At 39.0% G+C, this 17467-nt stretch overlaps 1 protein-coding gene across 3 annotated transcripts in view; it reads left to right on the forward strand.

The window, feature by feature from the left end:
- NIPBL (NIPBL cohesin loading factor) overlaps positions 1-17467 on the forward strand; it is a 153091-nt gene that overhangs the window by 91869 nt on the left and 43755 nt on the right. For all 3 annotated transcript variants that reach the window (XM_054986281.1, XM_054986280.1, XM_054986282.1), the window contains 10 exons: positions 4249-4431; positions 7441-7644; positions 7864-7935; positions 8028-8117; positions 9172-9275; positions 9656-9742; positions 13297-13528; positions 15171-15322; positions 15995-16075; positions 17047-17147. In XM_054986281.1, coding sequence (XP_054842256.1) covers positions 4249-4431; positions 7441-7644; positions 7864-7935; positions 8028-8117; positions 9172-9275; positions 9656-9742; positions 13297-13528; positions 15171-15322; positions 15995-16075; positions 17047-17147 — 1306 coding nt within the window. The remainder of the gene's footprint in view (positions 1-4248; positions 4432-7440; positions 7645-7863; positions 7936-8027; positions 8118-9171; positions 9276-9655; positions 9743-13296; positions 13529-15170; positions 15323-15994; positions 16076-17046; positions 17148-17467) is intronic.

Consider the following 17467-nt stretch of genomic DNA (forward strand, 5'->3'; position numbering starts at 1 on the left):
GTTACATGTTTTTTCCTTCTTCTCCATCCTGAAATACCCTGAAATTTTTGTTCCGGGGTGGGGGTGGAGGCAGTTCCCTGTCCCACAGGAAAGTGATGGGTGCGGGAGATGACAAAATCTCACTCTGCAGAAAACCTTGTGACTACAGAAATGCTAGTTTGGATCCTCTGCTGCAGTGAATTCTGAAGTAAGAAGCATATGTACAGACCATGCATTCTTGTGTGTGGGGCAGGGGTGTGTGTTAAACCCTCCCCCAATGTATTTTTCTCAGTTTTCAGATTTTTCTGCAAACCTGGGAAGTCACTCAGGTTTGCAGAACCAATTGTTTTCTCTTCAAGTTGTCCTGATCCACAGACTTAAGTATCTGAATGTCAGGAACACAAGGGAACTATATATATTACATTCTGACATCATCAAGTAAGTCTATAGGTCCATACAACGGTAATCTTCATTATCTTCATACCAAAGGTTTCTTCAAACCAGCTCTCACTCAAATAGGCCAATAAGATCTTTAACAGCTAGTTCTTGTTCAAATGGAGCAATGAAGCCTCCAATCCCTCCTCCCCTACTTTTCTAACTAGAGAAGCTGACCTCCCCCCTTTGCCTTCCTTTCCCTCCTGTTCTACCCAGAAGTACTTAACTTTCTCAACACCCCCTCCTCAAGAACCATGCTAAAGTCAACCTATGTTTTGCGTTTGTGCTTGATTATGTAACTGATTTTCCGTCCCAAATGCGAAACTGCTCACAATGACAACAATCACATCATCTTGAATACTGGCAACTTGCACATGCCACTCTGCACATTCACATACCTGCTCATGCAGGCCATTCCTACAACCTCCACCTCCTCTGGAAAGCCCAAAGAGGGGGAGTTGATCACTGTGGTTAGAGGGTCAGAGGCTGCTGAGACAGCCAGGCTCCTTCTCCATTTGAAAGCTGTGGGGGGAGGGGGGTTGATACCACAACAAGGTGAGGGGGGGCAGGATAGAGAAGTGCAGAAAAGCATTTTTGTAATTGGCCCTGCTCCCTTTGGCCTCCCCCCCCCCAATCTTATCCTGGTTGAGACAGGATCTTTTCCATGGCTGTTTTGACTTTCATGTCCACCTCTTGCCTTCTCATGGCTTTGGTTTACCGAATTCAAGGCTTAGAAGGGTCAGCAACATTGTTGTGGTTGCCTAGAAACCTCCAAAATGGCTGCTGAGAACTCAGTGGGCATACTTTTCTTAAAGCTGCACGTGCTTTTTCTATTATTTGAGGGATGTTTTAAATACCCTGATGTATTCTTTTAGATTTCAGATTTTTCCTATAATCCGTAGACTTCAAGTTAGCAGAGAAATTCCCTGTTTGTCCCTAGGTCCATGTTATGGCTCTATGTATCATATCCTCTATGGCATGGTTTGGAAATACATATAGTGGTGATATAAAGTTAATTCAAACCTGTACGCAGGTGACTTCAATTTTCCACTAGGAGTATAAGTGATTCCCCAATACAATTCTAGAATTTTCTGTATATACAGAAAATGATATTTAATGAAGTACTAATGCTTGTTTGAAGACAGTTTTCCTATTCATTTCAATGATTCTCAGTCATACTCCAATAGTGGTCTAGTTTTAACTTGCAATTATTTTCAAAGTAAACATGGAGTGCATGGGGCACAACTGACCCCTTTGTCATTGAGAGAAATATGAATTTGCTAGAAAAGTTTTTTGGGGGGGGGGAGCGTATAGAGTTGCTTTCGTATGTGACTCAGGACCATGCTGGTCCTACTGACAGGAGAATTCTAAAGATAACTTCTCACTTGTTTGCTTCCTCCTCCTTGACTTTTAGCTCCCCCCTTGCAGTACACTGCAAGCTGACAATTTTTTTATGGAATAGTATATATTTTTTACATACCTAGTTACGTATTTTGTACCTGGCAAGGCTGTGTTGGTGAGAGTGCAAGCAGCATTAATAAGCACAAGGTACCATTTCCACAATTGTTGAAGAGGAATGGAATGAAATAGCAGCATCCTTCTAATTAAAAACATATTTTTTAGAGTCAGCAAATGTTGCATGGTGGTTAGAGTGTCACTTTACATTTGGAGGAGATCTTGGTTCTAGTACCAATCAGCCACGGGGCTCGCTGGCTAATCGCTCTCATCCTTACCTACCCCAATAATTTGTCATGTGGAGAAAACAGGAGGGTGTGCTGCTCTGAGTTTTTGGGAAAAGAGTTGGGAGAAAATTAAGGTATAGGTGGATGTAGGGATTGTGTTCTGCTAGTTGGGAAAAAATAGGAGGCTGCCACATCTTGGAAGCATTTATTTATCCTCCAAATAACTTCTGTGTGCTGATTCAGTGGGTGAAAGGTCACTTGCTGCTTCAGTTTACTAGATTTCATGTTTTTGTGGTTTCTCTGTACTTCTTATTGTTGAGATTCAGTTAATCCATATTGAAATGTACAAAGTGTTTACATTAATTGCAGTCACCAGGAGGTATTTTGATAGATTCAGTTATGTCTTCAGAGTGTACTGTTAGTATGTTCAGAAGTACACTGTCATCTGTCTTGGTTTGGAGTACTTGGAAGAGTACAAAGTCTGAACAGTATTTGTCCAAATTGTACTATTGTAGAAATCAGGTAGGTTATCATTTTTGAAAAACTGAAGATCAGTCAATCTTTCCTCTGTAAAGTACAGTGCATATGGATTGGATTACTCCATTATTTATTGTTACAATTTAAATATGTGTATTAACAATCAAGAAATGCAAAATAAATTATATTTTAAATTTTGAACAGACCTAGGAACTTTTAACCTTCATTTTTGTGTTCTTTTCTTGGTTTTGAAGTGATTGTTATTTAACTTGTTTTCTTATTTGTGGACTCTGTGATATTTTTTTCTCAGTTAAATGCCCTGCTGGGCAGTGGGCTGGCATAAATGTGTAACTTTTAATCTGTTTTAAAATGTATTTGTTTTTCAAAGCACAGTGTCAGAATATTGCTTTGTGTTTAATGATCCATGAAATGCAAGTTTAATGTAGCTAATTTGTAAATCTGCTAAATATTTCAATCTATGTTGATTTGAAAAATGGTTATATTGGCAACAATTCTGTAGACAAGCATTTATTGTATAATCACACTGATGCTAGAAATGTAGTTATTTCTGTATTTCAATTGTTCTGCTTTATCCCTTGATTGCAAAAAGAGTTTGAAAAATGAGGCATTATCTCTTTTTAACAGATAAATTTGACAAGTCAGTAATTTGTGTAGAAAATCAGTACAGTACTAAAGTAAGATGTTTATTTAAATGGTTCTCAAACTTCAATTCATAACTGGAGCAAAGTCTTGGAAAATGAATCTAAGAATACAAACAATTCCTTATCTCATGACAGATGTAGTATGTATATTTTAATGATTTAACTGCCCACTTTGCAAGTAGGTGGAAGTATTCATCGAGTAGTCACTGAGGGAGAGAAAAAGCTCATCAAAAATGTTGCTGTCTCACTCCAGACAAGCGATATGCTGCATGTCTTCAGTTATGTGTCACCAGAAGGGAGATGGCTAATCTTTCACTTGGTTGAAGCTTGCTTAGTTGGAGTTTCTCATGTGTAGGGGAAAGCCCCTTGTATACACAGTGACGTATTTCAGTTAGCTATGGATAAATGTAACACTTGAAGTGTATGAATTGGAGAAAGTCCCAAATAATTTGTTCTGCATGGTGTCAATTGCATGATGCCTCTTAAATGCAACTGTGAAACTCTGTTCTTGTTTGCTGCTTTTGGGGGGAGAGCAGTATTGTCAGAAAAGATGCTTGTTAAAAGATGCTCTTTATGTTGTAGGCAGGAAGTGTGAAACTTGTCAAAATAACCAACATCCCTAAATGTAGTAATGACTTGAAACTTGGCTCCATCTGCTGGTGCCTACACACAAAATTGTTTTGCATATGTTCAGAATTAAAAATGGGGTAGATATGAGAGAAATGCTGTATTTTATACTTACGAAGATCAACTAAAGCAAGCATCTTCTGAGTTAGGGAGAGCAATCATTCTGCAGTGGAAAGCTGATTTATACTGTGTTTATTTTGCAGCAAACTTTTTGTCCTTTAAAGTGAGAATTTGTGTTTATGGACAACCCTGTGTTTCAAAAGTTTTTATATTTTGTAAGCCATCTTGAGTGTGAAATGCCCAATAAAAATGTTAAATTTGTATTTGCATTAATATTGATATGTCCTTAAGTTTATATTCACTTACAGTTTACTCTTCATTGGTAGGTAGCATAGATCAGTCAGTGTTAAAGGAATTACCTCCTGAACTGCTAGCAGAAATTGAATCTACCATGCCTCTTTGTGAACGAGTGAAAATGAACAAACGTAAACGTAGCACGGTAAACGAGAAGCCAAAATATGCTGAAATCAGTTCTGATGAAGACAATGACAGTGAAGAGGCTTTTGAAAGTGAGTTGTGTGAATGTTTCTCATTTTAATAATGGTGATGTATTAATCTTGATGATGTGTGTGTATGTGTGACAAAAAACAAATGATGCGTTCTCCTGGGTAAGGCTAGAATGGCCTGCTGCAATGCTATTGAACAGACTAAGCCTAACCAGAAATTCGAGCAATTTGCAAGGGATGTGGCACTTCAGAAGCCCTCAAAGCATGGCTCAGTAAAGAGCTGCTTGGGGATTACTACAACAGGATACTGCCAGAGGGAGCACAGCAAAGCAGAAGCCAAAAGAACTTCTGTTTGTGTTGTCCTTGGAACAGCTAGGACTTGAGGGGCAGAGTTTTTCCTGTTGTTTCCTTCTTTCAAGCCTGATGTGCGTAGCTTTTGAAAGCTTTCATACATGTATAAGGTATAACTTTTCATACATGTATAAGGTCCCTCTAGGGTTAAGAACAAAGCAAGGTTCCTTAACCCAGCAGGAGGCTGGTCTGAGGGGTTGCTGGTAGTGAAAATTCACTGGGAGGGGACAAAATGTCCTCTGTTCCTTCTGAGTCTCTGTCTTGTTCTTGCCAACACTGCAGCCAGGAGCCTTAGAGTTTGGTCTTGGGTGTGCGGCAGGTTCAACAAGACAAGGGATGTTGGTATTCAAGGCATGGTTATTGAGGGAGGAGGGGAGCTGTCCAGCCAGCACAAGAACCAGGTTTATGGCAAGATTACTGAAGCAGCAGAGGAGCTGTCCAGCTAGGTAGCAAGGGCTGAAGAGACCCAAGAGGAGCTGCTCTGAAGAAAGATTGCTGCAGCAGCCAAGCCAAACAAACTGAAGGGACCCGTTACACTTCTTACTAGTGCTTTATTGAAGCCAGTCCTAACTCTGATCTCACTCCATACAAGTAGAGGGACCTTGAGCAAGCGCTCTGTCTCTTGGTATGGGCTTCTGCTTGAGCCAAGCCCCTTCTCTTTTCCTGGGATGTAAGCAATTATTATAGGGGTCCAGACCTTGGGAGAGAGCTGCATGATGCTGGAAGTAGGATGGATCCTAGAGTTGAACAGCCTCTATTGATATTACCATCCTAAGTGGGTTCCTCAGAGTCTTAGCACAGTGATTAAGTGATTGAGATGCAAATCAGTATTCTGCAGGTTCGAATTCCGCTACTGTCATGAGCTCAGTAGGTGGCCTTATGTTAGCCATTCCTCTGAATCCCAGCTCCCCAGCTGAATTGTGGGGATAATGATAATACTGACTTTGTTCACTGCTCTGAGTAGGGCACTAATCTGTCTGGAAGAGCAGTATATAAGCACACTGTTGTTAATAATATTGTTATTCCTTGGCACCAGGGGTTGAGTTCTCATGATCTCCACAGGCACAAGGGGTTGCAGGAGGGAGTGTCCTTGTTGGATGGAGGAGGCTGGTGACTGTTCTGAAGATCATGGGGCCATAAGTCACCCAGCAGAGGGTCAAGGATGTCAGCAGGCAATGGAGACTATTCATCAGGGAGCATCAAATATATCTTCTTAAACAATATGTAGATTTATTTTAGGAGCTTCTTGATACTGGCCTAGAAAGTTTAATGGTTTTATAGAAAGAATAATGCACTGTAATGAAACTCACAGGATTAATTAATGTTGTATTATAAAGTTGCAGATATGCTAATCTATTGAACTAATTGAAAACAAATTGAAAGGAGATTATATCAGTAATGTCTGAGGAAAGGAGAGCTGTTTTTGGGTTCTCAGGGTGTGAGAGAGGGATTTTGAGAGCAAAATGGGAAGGTGGAAACCGTGTACACATAGTTACCATTTAGTTGGCACCACATACTTTACAAAATTATGTATGTTGCAACTGAGTTATGGTGACTGCATAGGGTTTTTTAACACGAGATAAACAGATGGTCTGCCATTACCTGCCTCTGTCTAGTGACACTGGACTTCCTTGGTCGTCTCTTATCTAAGTACTAACCAGGGTGGACCCTGCTTAACTTCCAAGATCTGAAGTTGAACTAGCCTGGGCCACCCAGGTCAGGGTTACAAAATAATAGAAAGGGTATGTTAAGTGCTTTACAAAGAGGTAGAATATAGCACCTGCTCAGAATGGCCTACACGCTAAAAACATAAAAGAAACGAAAGAATACAAGATGAGATTGGGAGGTAATATGGTCATTACTGTGAGCAAGATAAATGTTTCAAACAGGGGAATTCTTTGAACCTTGGCCTTTACAGAAGTATTGGGCACATATCTGATAACTAAATGCACAGTCAAGCTGTTGTTACTTTTTCTTTTTCTTAAAATCCTATTTAAGCAATCGTGGGAACTTCTTCATCAAAAATAGCAAGCGAGGTCAGATTGTGAGCATGTTTGTAATTACTTGGACTATGGCCCAAAGGTTTTGAGAGTAAAGCCAGAAAGCAAATTGCTGCAATACTTGTAGTACTTAGGACAAGAAATAATTAGGCTGAACCAGCATTTAATAATAGAAATGGAAAAGATTAATTTTAGCAATATTAAACATAGAAATGCTGCTCAGATACGAAAAAAACATTTAGAGGTGTGCATTTCAATACCACCTTCCTTCCTTCTTTCTCCCTACCTAAGAACACTAGCCATGCTATGGCTGTTTCTGCTGTGAGGCAGCTGTGACAGACAGCAGCTGGATAGCTAACAAATAGGTGGAGGGTCTCTGTCTTTTCCTCTCGTCTTCCTCCCCCTTACACCTCCTCCTGATCCCTTGATGGAATAGGCTTCATTCAGATATTATATGCAACCACAGTTAAGAGAGGAAATGTGCTTGCATCCAGCTTGTTCCCAGGCTTGCACGTGCCCTTCTGTGTTCCTTTCTTGTGTGGAGAATTATGCACATTTCTGAAAACTTCCAGTAGGCTTTAGCAAATTCTGCCTTTATATATTTGCCCTATGAGTGTGAAGAAAACAGTTGAAATGTGTGTTCTGTATTTTTCATAGCTGACAATGTGTGGACCTACTTTAAAACTGGGTTTATGTTTCATAATACTCTGTTCATTCCTAGCTTCCCGTAAAAGGCATAAGAAAGACCGAGATGATGATAAGGCTTGGGAATATGAAGAGCATGACAGACGAGGTTCTGGAGATCATAAAAGGAGTAGCCATTACCATGAAGGAAGGAGGAGCTCTGGAAGCAGTCGATATCGCAACCGCAGTCCAGAGGACTCAGACATGGATGACTATTCCCCTCCTCCTAGCCTCAGTGAAGGTGATCATCACTTCTCTCAGTATTCTTAATCTCATAACTGTTACGCAAGTTTTGTTTAAAAGTATTTCTAAAACCTGGTCCATTCTTAGGTAATATAGATAAATCAGGCCAGGCTAGTGGGAATTTTTTTTCAAATTCTGTTCTATAATTAATGTGTGTTGCCACAGAGAAAAGCATTTTCTGCAGATATTTCATGTTTATACCTTTTGTATTTTTAAGTGGCTAGAAAAATGAAGAAAAAAGAAAAACAAAAGAAGAGGAAAGCTTATGAACCAAAGTTAACACCAGAAGGTAAGTTTTGTCACTTTTAATGCTCTTGCCAATAGTTGCTCATTATGTATTGTACATGGCTCTGATAAATTACATTTTCGATGTTTTGTCAGAAATGATGGATTCTTCTACATTCAAGAGGTTCACCGCTTCAGTAGAAAATATTTTGGACAACTTGGAAGACATGGATTTTACTGCATTTGGTAAAAAAAAAATCTTTATGTATTTTCCTCAGTGTCATCACTGCTCAGATACTTTCCGTCTTTTTGTACAAAATGGAATCTTCTGTTGTAGGCTGCTGTCCATGTCTTTACAGTTTTTATTAGCATCTTTAGTTTCCGACTGTTGTTTTCCCCATTTTGCTCTAATGATTAATGACTGTAAGATCTAGAGAGACTCATAATTTTATGTTACCAGCAGATAAGTGATTCCATTTGAGACTGAAGGGGGACAGTGTTGTTTTTGAGAAACCTGGCCAACTTGGTAAGGTGTTTTAGCAAAAGACTTTGGAAAGTACTGAGAGTTACTTGCATTTTCTGGATGGTAACAATTACCTCTGCTGTCACTGGGCACTGATGTACTTCTTATCAGTTGGTATATGAAAGTAGATACATGGTACAGCATCATTTTCAAAGGTTAGCTTTAAAAGGCTGTCAGTCTCCAAATCTTTGCTGTATCCTCTCTTTCAAACGATAGTATTTTTTGCACAAACTTTTAAAAGAACACATTGAATCTAATTGTAATACTTACATAATACCCTTATAATACAAATAGAATTTTTCAGAACTGATAGAAATAGAAGTTGTTTAAAAGGATTGTCTCAGATATGGTTGCAGAGGCTTGATATAAGAGAGTGACATCTTCCATCCTTCCCACATTCTATTCTTCATGGCTGTCTTTTCATAATGCACATTTCCTACACTTTGTGAATTTGAGAAGGCTTGTGTCATTCCCCCCGCCTTCAATTCCTGCATTGAAGGTTAGCATCTCCTCACTTAAACATGATGGTTGCTTTTAACACTATAAAGTCATTTTAAAGATAGAATCTTTTGGAGAGAAATCTTGAAGTTGCAATTTCGTTTTAAGCTATAGTGTGATTATTATGCATGTAGTTTGTGAGCTACTTGTACCATCAGTTAAATGTGGAGAGAAATAGAGTTCTGGACTGCATTACTGCAGGCTTACTGATGCTTATTCTTGACAACAATGGCTATATAGTGCAGCTGTATTAAAAAGTAAATATTTTTCTCCCTTCAGGTGATGATGATGAAATTCCTCAGGAGTTACTACTGGGAAAGCATCAACTTAGTGAATTGGGCAGTGAATCTGCCAAAATCAAGGCAATGGGCATTATGGACAGGGTACGTTATTGATGCCTTTAAAATGTGGAATGTAACATAAAATTGTCCAAGAAGGGCAAATGTGTATGGTCTGGAGGAGTTATGAGCCTTTAAGACACTTTGCATCTTGATACAGCCAAAAAGGTGGGTGGGTAGGCAAGTGTATGTGTATCATCAGTGTAGACATTTCTCCTCCTTGTTTGACATTTAGTAGCCCTGGCAATTTGGAAGCAGATTTTTTAAAGAAAATCTCTAATTCGGATCAGAACCTAGGAAGTATCTCTTTTAATGCAGCTTCTGTGCTTTGGAAAAGCCTATGAATTAGAGGCAGAATTTGTCTGAGCATCAGTTTTAATTCCATAACAAACTCATAAAGGTTGTCTTATCCATTTCCTTTTTAGCTTTCAACAGAAAAAACAGTGAAAGTCTTAAACATTTTGGAGAAGAATATTCAAGATGGTTCAAAACTTTCCACCCTGCTTAACCATGTGAGTTGGTATTTAATTTACTGATTTTGATTCTCTATCTGTTGGAAATATTGTCACGGATATTTCTCCTTTGTTAAAAAAGTGGACATAGCTGTAAATGAATTCAGCATAATTTCAAATGAATAGTTTTATTTAATAGTATATAGTTAAAGTGTATCTGAGCCTTGTTTTAATTTGTGAAATAATGAAGGTGAGTAGAGTATGCTTATATTCCTGTATTGTCAATAAGTTGGAAAATTCAATAATTGTTTGTTTTGAATGTGAATGTCTTTCAGTCTTCCACTGAGAAGCTAGCATGATTTGATGTGCTTGGATATCTTTTCATTGTCTTGAAAATAAGCTCATTGTTGCCATCATGTGGCTATTCACAGTAACTGTATTCAATATATTCAATCTGCAAAGAGGAGTAAGATGAGTTGTAGCACCTTAAAAGACCAACTAGATTTCCAGGGTAGGAGCTTTTGAGATGATGATGATGATGATGATGATGATGATGATGATGATGATGATGATGATGATGATGATGATATTAACAGCAACAACATTCAATTTATATACTGCCCTTCAGGACAACTTAACACCCACTCAGTGCGGTTTACAAAGTATATTTTTATCCCCACAACAATCACCCTGTAAGGTCAGTGGGGCTGAGAGAGCTCCAGAGGAGCTGTGACTGACCCAAGGTCATCCAGCTGACTTCAAGTGGAGGAGTAGGGAATCAAACCCAGTTCTCCAGATCAGAGTCCTGTCGCTCTTAACCACTATGCCAAACTGGCTCTCAGAGCTCCGGAGCTCTGACTCCCAGCAGCTCTTACCCTGGAAAATTTAGTTGGTCTTTAAGGTTCTACAGGACCTGAATTTTGTTAAAGTAGGCACTGAAGTAACTCTCCACATTACCGTTTCATGTAAGAAAACTTGAACAAGTGGTCTTTCCGATCCACATTAACGGATGATAGTTCATTATCCAGTTGTGCATATGCAGAAGGAAAATCACCATGATCACACATAAGGTTGCTTGGAATGGTGTTTCAGTTTTAGTCATTGTTTAGCTTCTTACTGTACATCTTTTGTGGTATGTATAAATATTACTCTGCAAGGTGACCCCTTTCACTCTGCCATAGAATTCATTACAGAGAAATGCAGCAAATGTGCCTAAAGCTTTTGTCTAATAAACATGCAAGCCAGAAGGCCTGGTTTCTCTTTAAATTTCTTTAACTGATTGGCCTGCACGCCTGCTAAAAATTGCTTAGCAAGATTTTCTTCCAGCTGGAGCTGTATTCAAATCACAGCTAGCTGTAACTAAACTATGATGGCACACAAACACAGTCCATTGTTGTGTGCTCCCCACATCTCTTGCTTCCTTCCTGTATGGGTACAGAACTTGATCTAGAACTTCTTGGATTGGTCAGTCTCCAGTTAGCCATGATATCCAAATGCAAACCTATTGGCAAATTGGAATTTGTTTACTCAGTGCAAACTGGGAGTCTAAATTGGGATTGAATCCAAGGTTTAGAATCTTGGTTTATTGGAAGTAAACCAACTGAAGTTTGGGGAGGCACAAGCATTCAGCAGTCTCAGTAAATTGGATCTTGATCAAACTAGAAAGTTGGCAGTTAAGGTCCATGTGTTAGTGGGGGAGGAAGGAGCAACATGTGATGTTTGTGTGTAGTTGGTAGTGTAGTTGGTGAGATGTCTAAATGAAACCTCTGAGTCTGCAGTTGGATAGTACCAGAGAAGTTAGTTCAACATTAGACACTCTACTATGCCAAAAGCTGTGAAAGATGAAGTTCTACATGTAGATTTCCTCACTGAAAACTCCTAGCATGTACTTGGTTTACATTGAGATGAATGTTTACTAACTCAGATGCAGAACTTGGATAATTTACTGCACCATTACATTAACTGCAGAAAAATATTTATTAACGTTTTAATTAAAGGTGGTCCATTTCCCCCATTCGCTGTACTCCATAGTCTTGTCTCTTCTCTGTCTCTTTCTGAACCACCAAAGGTTTATCTGAGCCTGTCTCTGTTGACCCTGGCTATTCTGTCTGTGCCTCATAGCACACATTTATGCTTATTCTCTCTCCTCTTCTCTCTCTCTCTCTCCCCTATCCACTCTCCCTTTTGCATTTCTCACTGCACTCCTCTTTCTGTTAATTTAAGTATTAAATGCATGTTTACAGGAAGATTGTTTACAAATAAAAAAAGTCCACCCAGGTCTGAGGTCAATCCCACCCATGCCCTAGAACCCACAATATTTATTTTAAGATTTTTGTTACTTAACCACTGTAAAGGGTTAAGTCCATAGACAAGATCTTTGTTGATTCCCTTCTTTACTGTCATAGTGGCTCTTGGAACATGTACCCCTGCTGGGTGCAGTTAGACTCTGATAGAAAGGAAATCAGTAGAAATCTTTGCCTTCCTTTTGACCCTTTCAAGTGACTTTTCAAGGGAGAAAGGAACTGCAGTGGAGAGAAGACTGGCAGAGATCTCTCCTGTACCCACCTGTTGCTCTAAAAGCTTATTATCAGCTGATATATTCCAAAGAATCATCAAATATAAAAGAGAGAACCCCATGTAAATCTTGCCGGATGAATTAAATATTTAAAGAGCAAGTTGTCAGTCTTCTACCAGGTATATTTGGTGACAAAGCCGGCTGCCTACACCTTGGCCGTTTCCCCACGGTCTAAAAATAGTGTGATCCATTTACAAAATGTCACAAATGTGATTTGTGGCATTTTGTAAACGGATGGTGTCAAAAATCGCGTGGGGAAGCCAGCAACCTTCCGTGAGTATTGCACTATTTTTAGACTGTGAGGAAATGGCCCTTCATATGGGCTTACTGTCTTATCTCATTTTTGGAAGAGGGAGTCTGTCCTGCCACCTATTCACAGCGCCTTGGTTGGTATGCAGACTTAGCTGCTATCCATTTAGGGTTTCCTCTGCTGTGCTTCTAGCATAGTGTTCAGTTGATGCCTTCACATTCCATGCGGCTTTCCTACTGGTAATGACCAGTTCTTGTAGCATAGTGTGCTGGTGGGATTTGGGGCTGAGCATGCCGTAATTCCCTTTCAGAGACACCCCGTACTGTACATACTACTACCACTAACTGTGCCTGCATCACCCACTTGTGTGACTATAGAGGTCACTTTGGGATATAGTTGCCAGCCAACCATAAAAGAAAGCCCTGTCCAATCTAAGTGCCTTTAACAGCTTGATCTGCAGGATTCAAGTGACCTACAGGTAAATGCTGTCATCTGCTAATGTTTGCATCACAAGCTGCTGCTAAAGGCACAGGAGCAGGGACAGTAAAACAAAAATTTGCAGCCCAGCTTTGACTGGATTTGTCTGAGATAGTGGCACGTGAGGGAAAGGAGAGTAGAAAGATCAGCTTGGCTTATATCGGAGTATTGAAGCCTTTTTAAATAAGAAGGGAAATATATTTTATTAAAGCAATATACTACTTCATGTTCTGTTATCTAGAAATTTGTTTGCTTGTGTTTTCTGTGAACATTTTTTAAAGTGTATCCTTAGCACTCTGAATTTCTCTGCAGAATAACGACACTGAAGATGAGGAAAGATTGTGGAGAGACTTGATTATGGAGAGAGTAACAAAATCTGCAGACGCCTGCCTGACAGCAATCAACATCATGACATCCCCCAATATGCCCAAAGCTGTATATATTGAAGATGTAATAGAAAGAGTTATTCAGTACACTAAATTTCACTTGCAGAACACTCTTTATCCTCAATATGATCCTGTTTATCGGTTGGATCCTCATGGTGGTTAGTATGAAAATTATTAGACATACTTTTGGTAACTTTTCTGAAATTGCTCACAGTCGTAGAAGGTATAGAGACAGACAGATCCCTCATCCTCTACTGAGTATCTATCAAAGATGCTTTGCTTGGTGCCAGCCTACCCATCCCATTGCCATGTCCATTTCTTATGCTAGACTTCGTTAGTCCTTAATGCGAAAAGGATTAAGAAGGGAATGCAAACAAAACCTGTCAGAAATGTAAAGTAAATCTACTGCTCGACCATACTTGACTATAAAGAAAAATCAGTTGAATTTAAAAAGCTCACAGGTAGGTGATTTGTTAGAGAAAAAGCAGTGTAAGAACTTGGAATATGCTGCTTATTATCCCTAGATTTATATTGCCAGCAGCAGCAGCAAGGGAAGAAAACTTGTCGTGTGTGTTGGTGATAATATGGTTACTTCCTGTGATAGTACCACCACTCTGCAAAGGCTAGTTGTACTTGCATTGGAAGTAAACATATTATGTCTGCCCACGTGAACTCATGAAACTGTCTTTTATTGTGTCAGACCATTGATCTATTGTAGGTGCCCTGAGCTAGATAGCCCTGACAAGCCCAGTTTCATCAGCTCTTGGAAGCTAAGGAAGGTTGGCCTTGGTTAGTAATTGGATGGGATTCCCACAAAGATTGGTAGTGGTTAAAATGGGCAGGCTCTAATCTTAAGAACCAGGTTTAATTCCCTACTCTTCCAATTGGAGCCAACTGGGTGACCTTGGGTCAGTCACAGCTTCTAGGAGCTCTCTCAGCCCCACCCACATTACAGGATGATTATTGTTATGGGGATAATAATAACATTCTTTGTAAACCGCTCTGAGTGGGCATTAAGTTGTCCTGAAGGGTGGTATATAAATCAAATGTTATTTTAAGCAAAGATGCCTTCCACTGAGCTGTAACTTCTTTAAATATTACCAGAGTAACTATACTGCAGTGATTAGGCCTTTTATTTCCTTTCAACTACCAATCCCTTTGCACGTCATTATCCCCAAGTTTCCATTGCCTTCAGTTTCTGACTTAATGATGCCCACTAGCCAAGTTTGCAAGAGCCGTACATCACTGATACAGCTGCCAAAGTTTTCAGTGACTTTGTGGTAGTCAGTTCTGGAAAGTCACTTATGATCGGTTTTTCTTCCATGCCGCTTGAAATCTTCATCTTAATCTATCATGTTGTTTTTCACCTTCTTTGAGAACACATTTTTCTCTCTTTTTTCCTGACTTTTTAATATCCCCTTTGTCTTTTTCATGGCTGTTTTACTGCATTCTAGAGCCTTCCAGTTGAGGAGACTCCTATTGCCAGCTCTGATAAGTGCATCTTCTCAAGTACCCAATGTTTGCCCTGCTAGTTCTGGCAAGCGGGGGGAACCCTGTTTAGGGCGATTATACTTGTTAGACTGTGTGCGATCTTGGAGACCTGTTGTGCACTGCAACTTAATTCCTGTAACTCAATGCTGTAAAAGCATTTAATCCCTATTTTAGACCTTCCCTTCCATACATGATAATTGGTAAATGAATTTTTTATTAGTCGTATTCACTTTTTAAAGAACATCTTATTTTATTGTTTCTAGTGTATTTGAAGTTCTTTAAAATGTAACTTTGTTTAAAACTTTCTAGGTGGTGTGCTAAGCTCAAAAGCAAAGCGTGCCAAATGTTCAACCCATAAACAGAGAGTAATAGTGATGCTGTACAACAAAGTATGTGATATTGTTAGCAGTTTAGCTGAATTATTGGAGATCCAGCTTCTCACTGACACAACTATTCTTCAGGTAAGTTCAGTCAATTCATTCAAACCTTGTATTTTTTTTCTGGTGTGCTTCCAAAGCTCCCATCCGTTGGCTATTATAAGTGATCAGAAGCATGTTTTCTGTATTGCATAATTCATAATTTTAACTGTTAGAGATTTTAAAAACTCATTCTACATGGAATATAGCACAAAACATATGTAATTCTAAATATTAATAATTCTAAATATCAAATTTACAGAATAATACAGTGCAGTTCCTCTGTCCTAAGCCCAATGGAGTCAGAGGGCTTAGATTTAGAGGGCTTAGAGTTAACTCTCAAGGTTTGCATGCCGTCCAACTTGCTTGCCATGCATATGAGTCTTCTGAACATCCCTAGCTTTCCAGCATTCATCCCCTTTAAAAAAAATCACACGCTGTTGTTGAAGAATGCCTTGATGTGCCACCTCATTTATTTGTGGTTTATCTGAAAGCAATAGAAATTTAACAAAGAAGACAAGAGGGTGTTTTGATTGCTGTGTACCTTAGTTCTCATCACTTCATTTACAAACTATAGTTAGTTAAAACTGCATTAAAAGTTTGTCACACAGTGAAAGAATGTATTAAGGAGACGATTTTTTCTTTTAAAAGCAAATTTCATGTATGTTTACCAAGTATAATTAACATTTACAGTTATTTAAATTTTTTCATTGACAGGTTTCTTCAATGGGGATTACTCCTTTTTTTGTAGAAAATGTCAGTGAACTTCAGTTGTGTGCCATCAAGCTAGTCACAGCAGTAAGTGCACCCTTTTAACCAGTATTGAATAATAACCGTGTGCTTAGAATGTTTAGAAATGGATGACTGGAGTTTGTGTAGAAAGGGGAAATCAAGAATTAAAACACTTTCTCTTTTTACTGGTAATAGTGCATTTTAACTGTGCTAAAGAAATATGTCATTTAAAAAAATCTCTTTAGAATGTACTTACTCACTTCTAAATAAGAGTTTTCCTTTTACAGCAATATTTTGGTCAAAAGTGTTATGTATATAGTAAAATCATTATGAATAAGACAGCTTTTTAGTAGAACTATGTGTAATGTTACAGCCAACAGGACAAAACAGTTACCTTAAAGTAATTGCTGTTCAAATGAACTGAATGGTATGATCAGAATTTTATGTTTTGGTTTCTTCAAATGGACTAAATGGCTTCCTGCTTATTCATTGCTTGTTAACTATCACATGATTACCAAGCAACAAATATATTGGCATTACCAGGCAGCTAAAATAATGATGCTTAATGAAATATAGCTATCTTCAAATGCCCTTAGTTTGATTTTCTAAGCTCCTGGTAAAAGGTGACCCATACACAGAAACAGACACCTGTGGGTATATCACTCCCATCAGCATCTAGAAGAGATTGCTGGAAATAGGTAGCATTCTCAGCATCCCTTATTTCATCCTCTGTCCCACACATCACTGATGGAGAAAGAAGTCCATGAGCACACCCCACCATAAGTTAATTTGTATGGAATGGAAGGTAGGCGGGAAACTTCAGTGTTAATGCACTTGTAGATTTCAGAATTGGGATTTAATTCCTCCTGAAATGAAACTGAGTTTCGAATAATTTTAAAATAGCTGTTTTGTCAAAGTTAACAATTCAGTGTCTGCAAGGTATATAAATAATATGAGCCTACTGTAGAAGGCTGATTGCTCTCTTGCAAAAAAAAAAATAGCCAATGTTCTAAAATATTAAAAACCTTCATTAACAGGTTTTCTCAAGATATGAAAAGCATAGGCAATTGATACTAGAAGAAATTTTCACATCACTCGCAAGATTACCAACCAGCAAAAGGAGTCTGCGGAATTTCAGGTAACATACAGCACAAACCACGGCTCATTTCGAGGGGGAACGCGTAGGAACGCAGTTCCGGCAGTTCCCCAAAGAGGTCACACGGGCCCATTTGGGGCCCATTTCAGCCTGGATTGGGGCCGAAACAGTCTGGATTGGGCCTCTGATCACTCTCCCACTCAGCAGCGGCCTGATCCTGACCATTTTGTACCCCTTTTTGGCCATTTTCAGCCACATTTTGCCATTTTGGGCCCAATTTCAGCCCTGAATGGCCAAGATTGGGTCCAAAACAGCCAGGATAGGTGATGTCAGGGTGTGTGGCATATGCAAATCAGTTATAA

Source organism: Eublepharis macularius, chromosome 8, assembly GCF_028583425.1.
Source record: "Eublepharis macularius isolate TG4126 chromosome 8, MPM_Emac_v1.0, whole genome shotgun sequence".
In the NCBI taxonomy this organism is placed as follows: domain Eukaryota; kingdom Metazoa; phylum Chordata; class Lepidosauria; order Squamata; family Eublepharidae; genus Eublepharis; species Eublepharis macularius.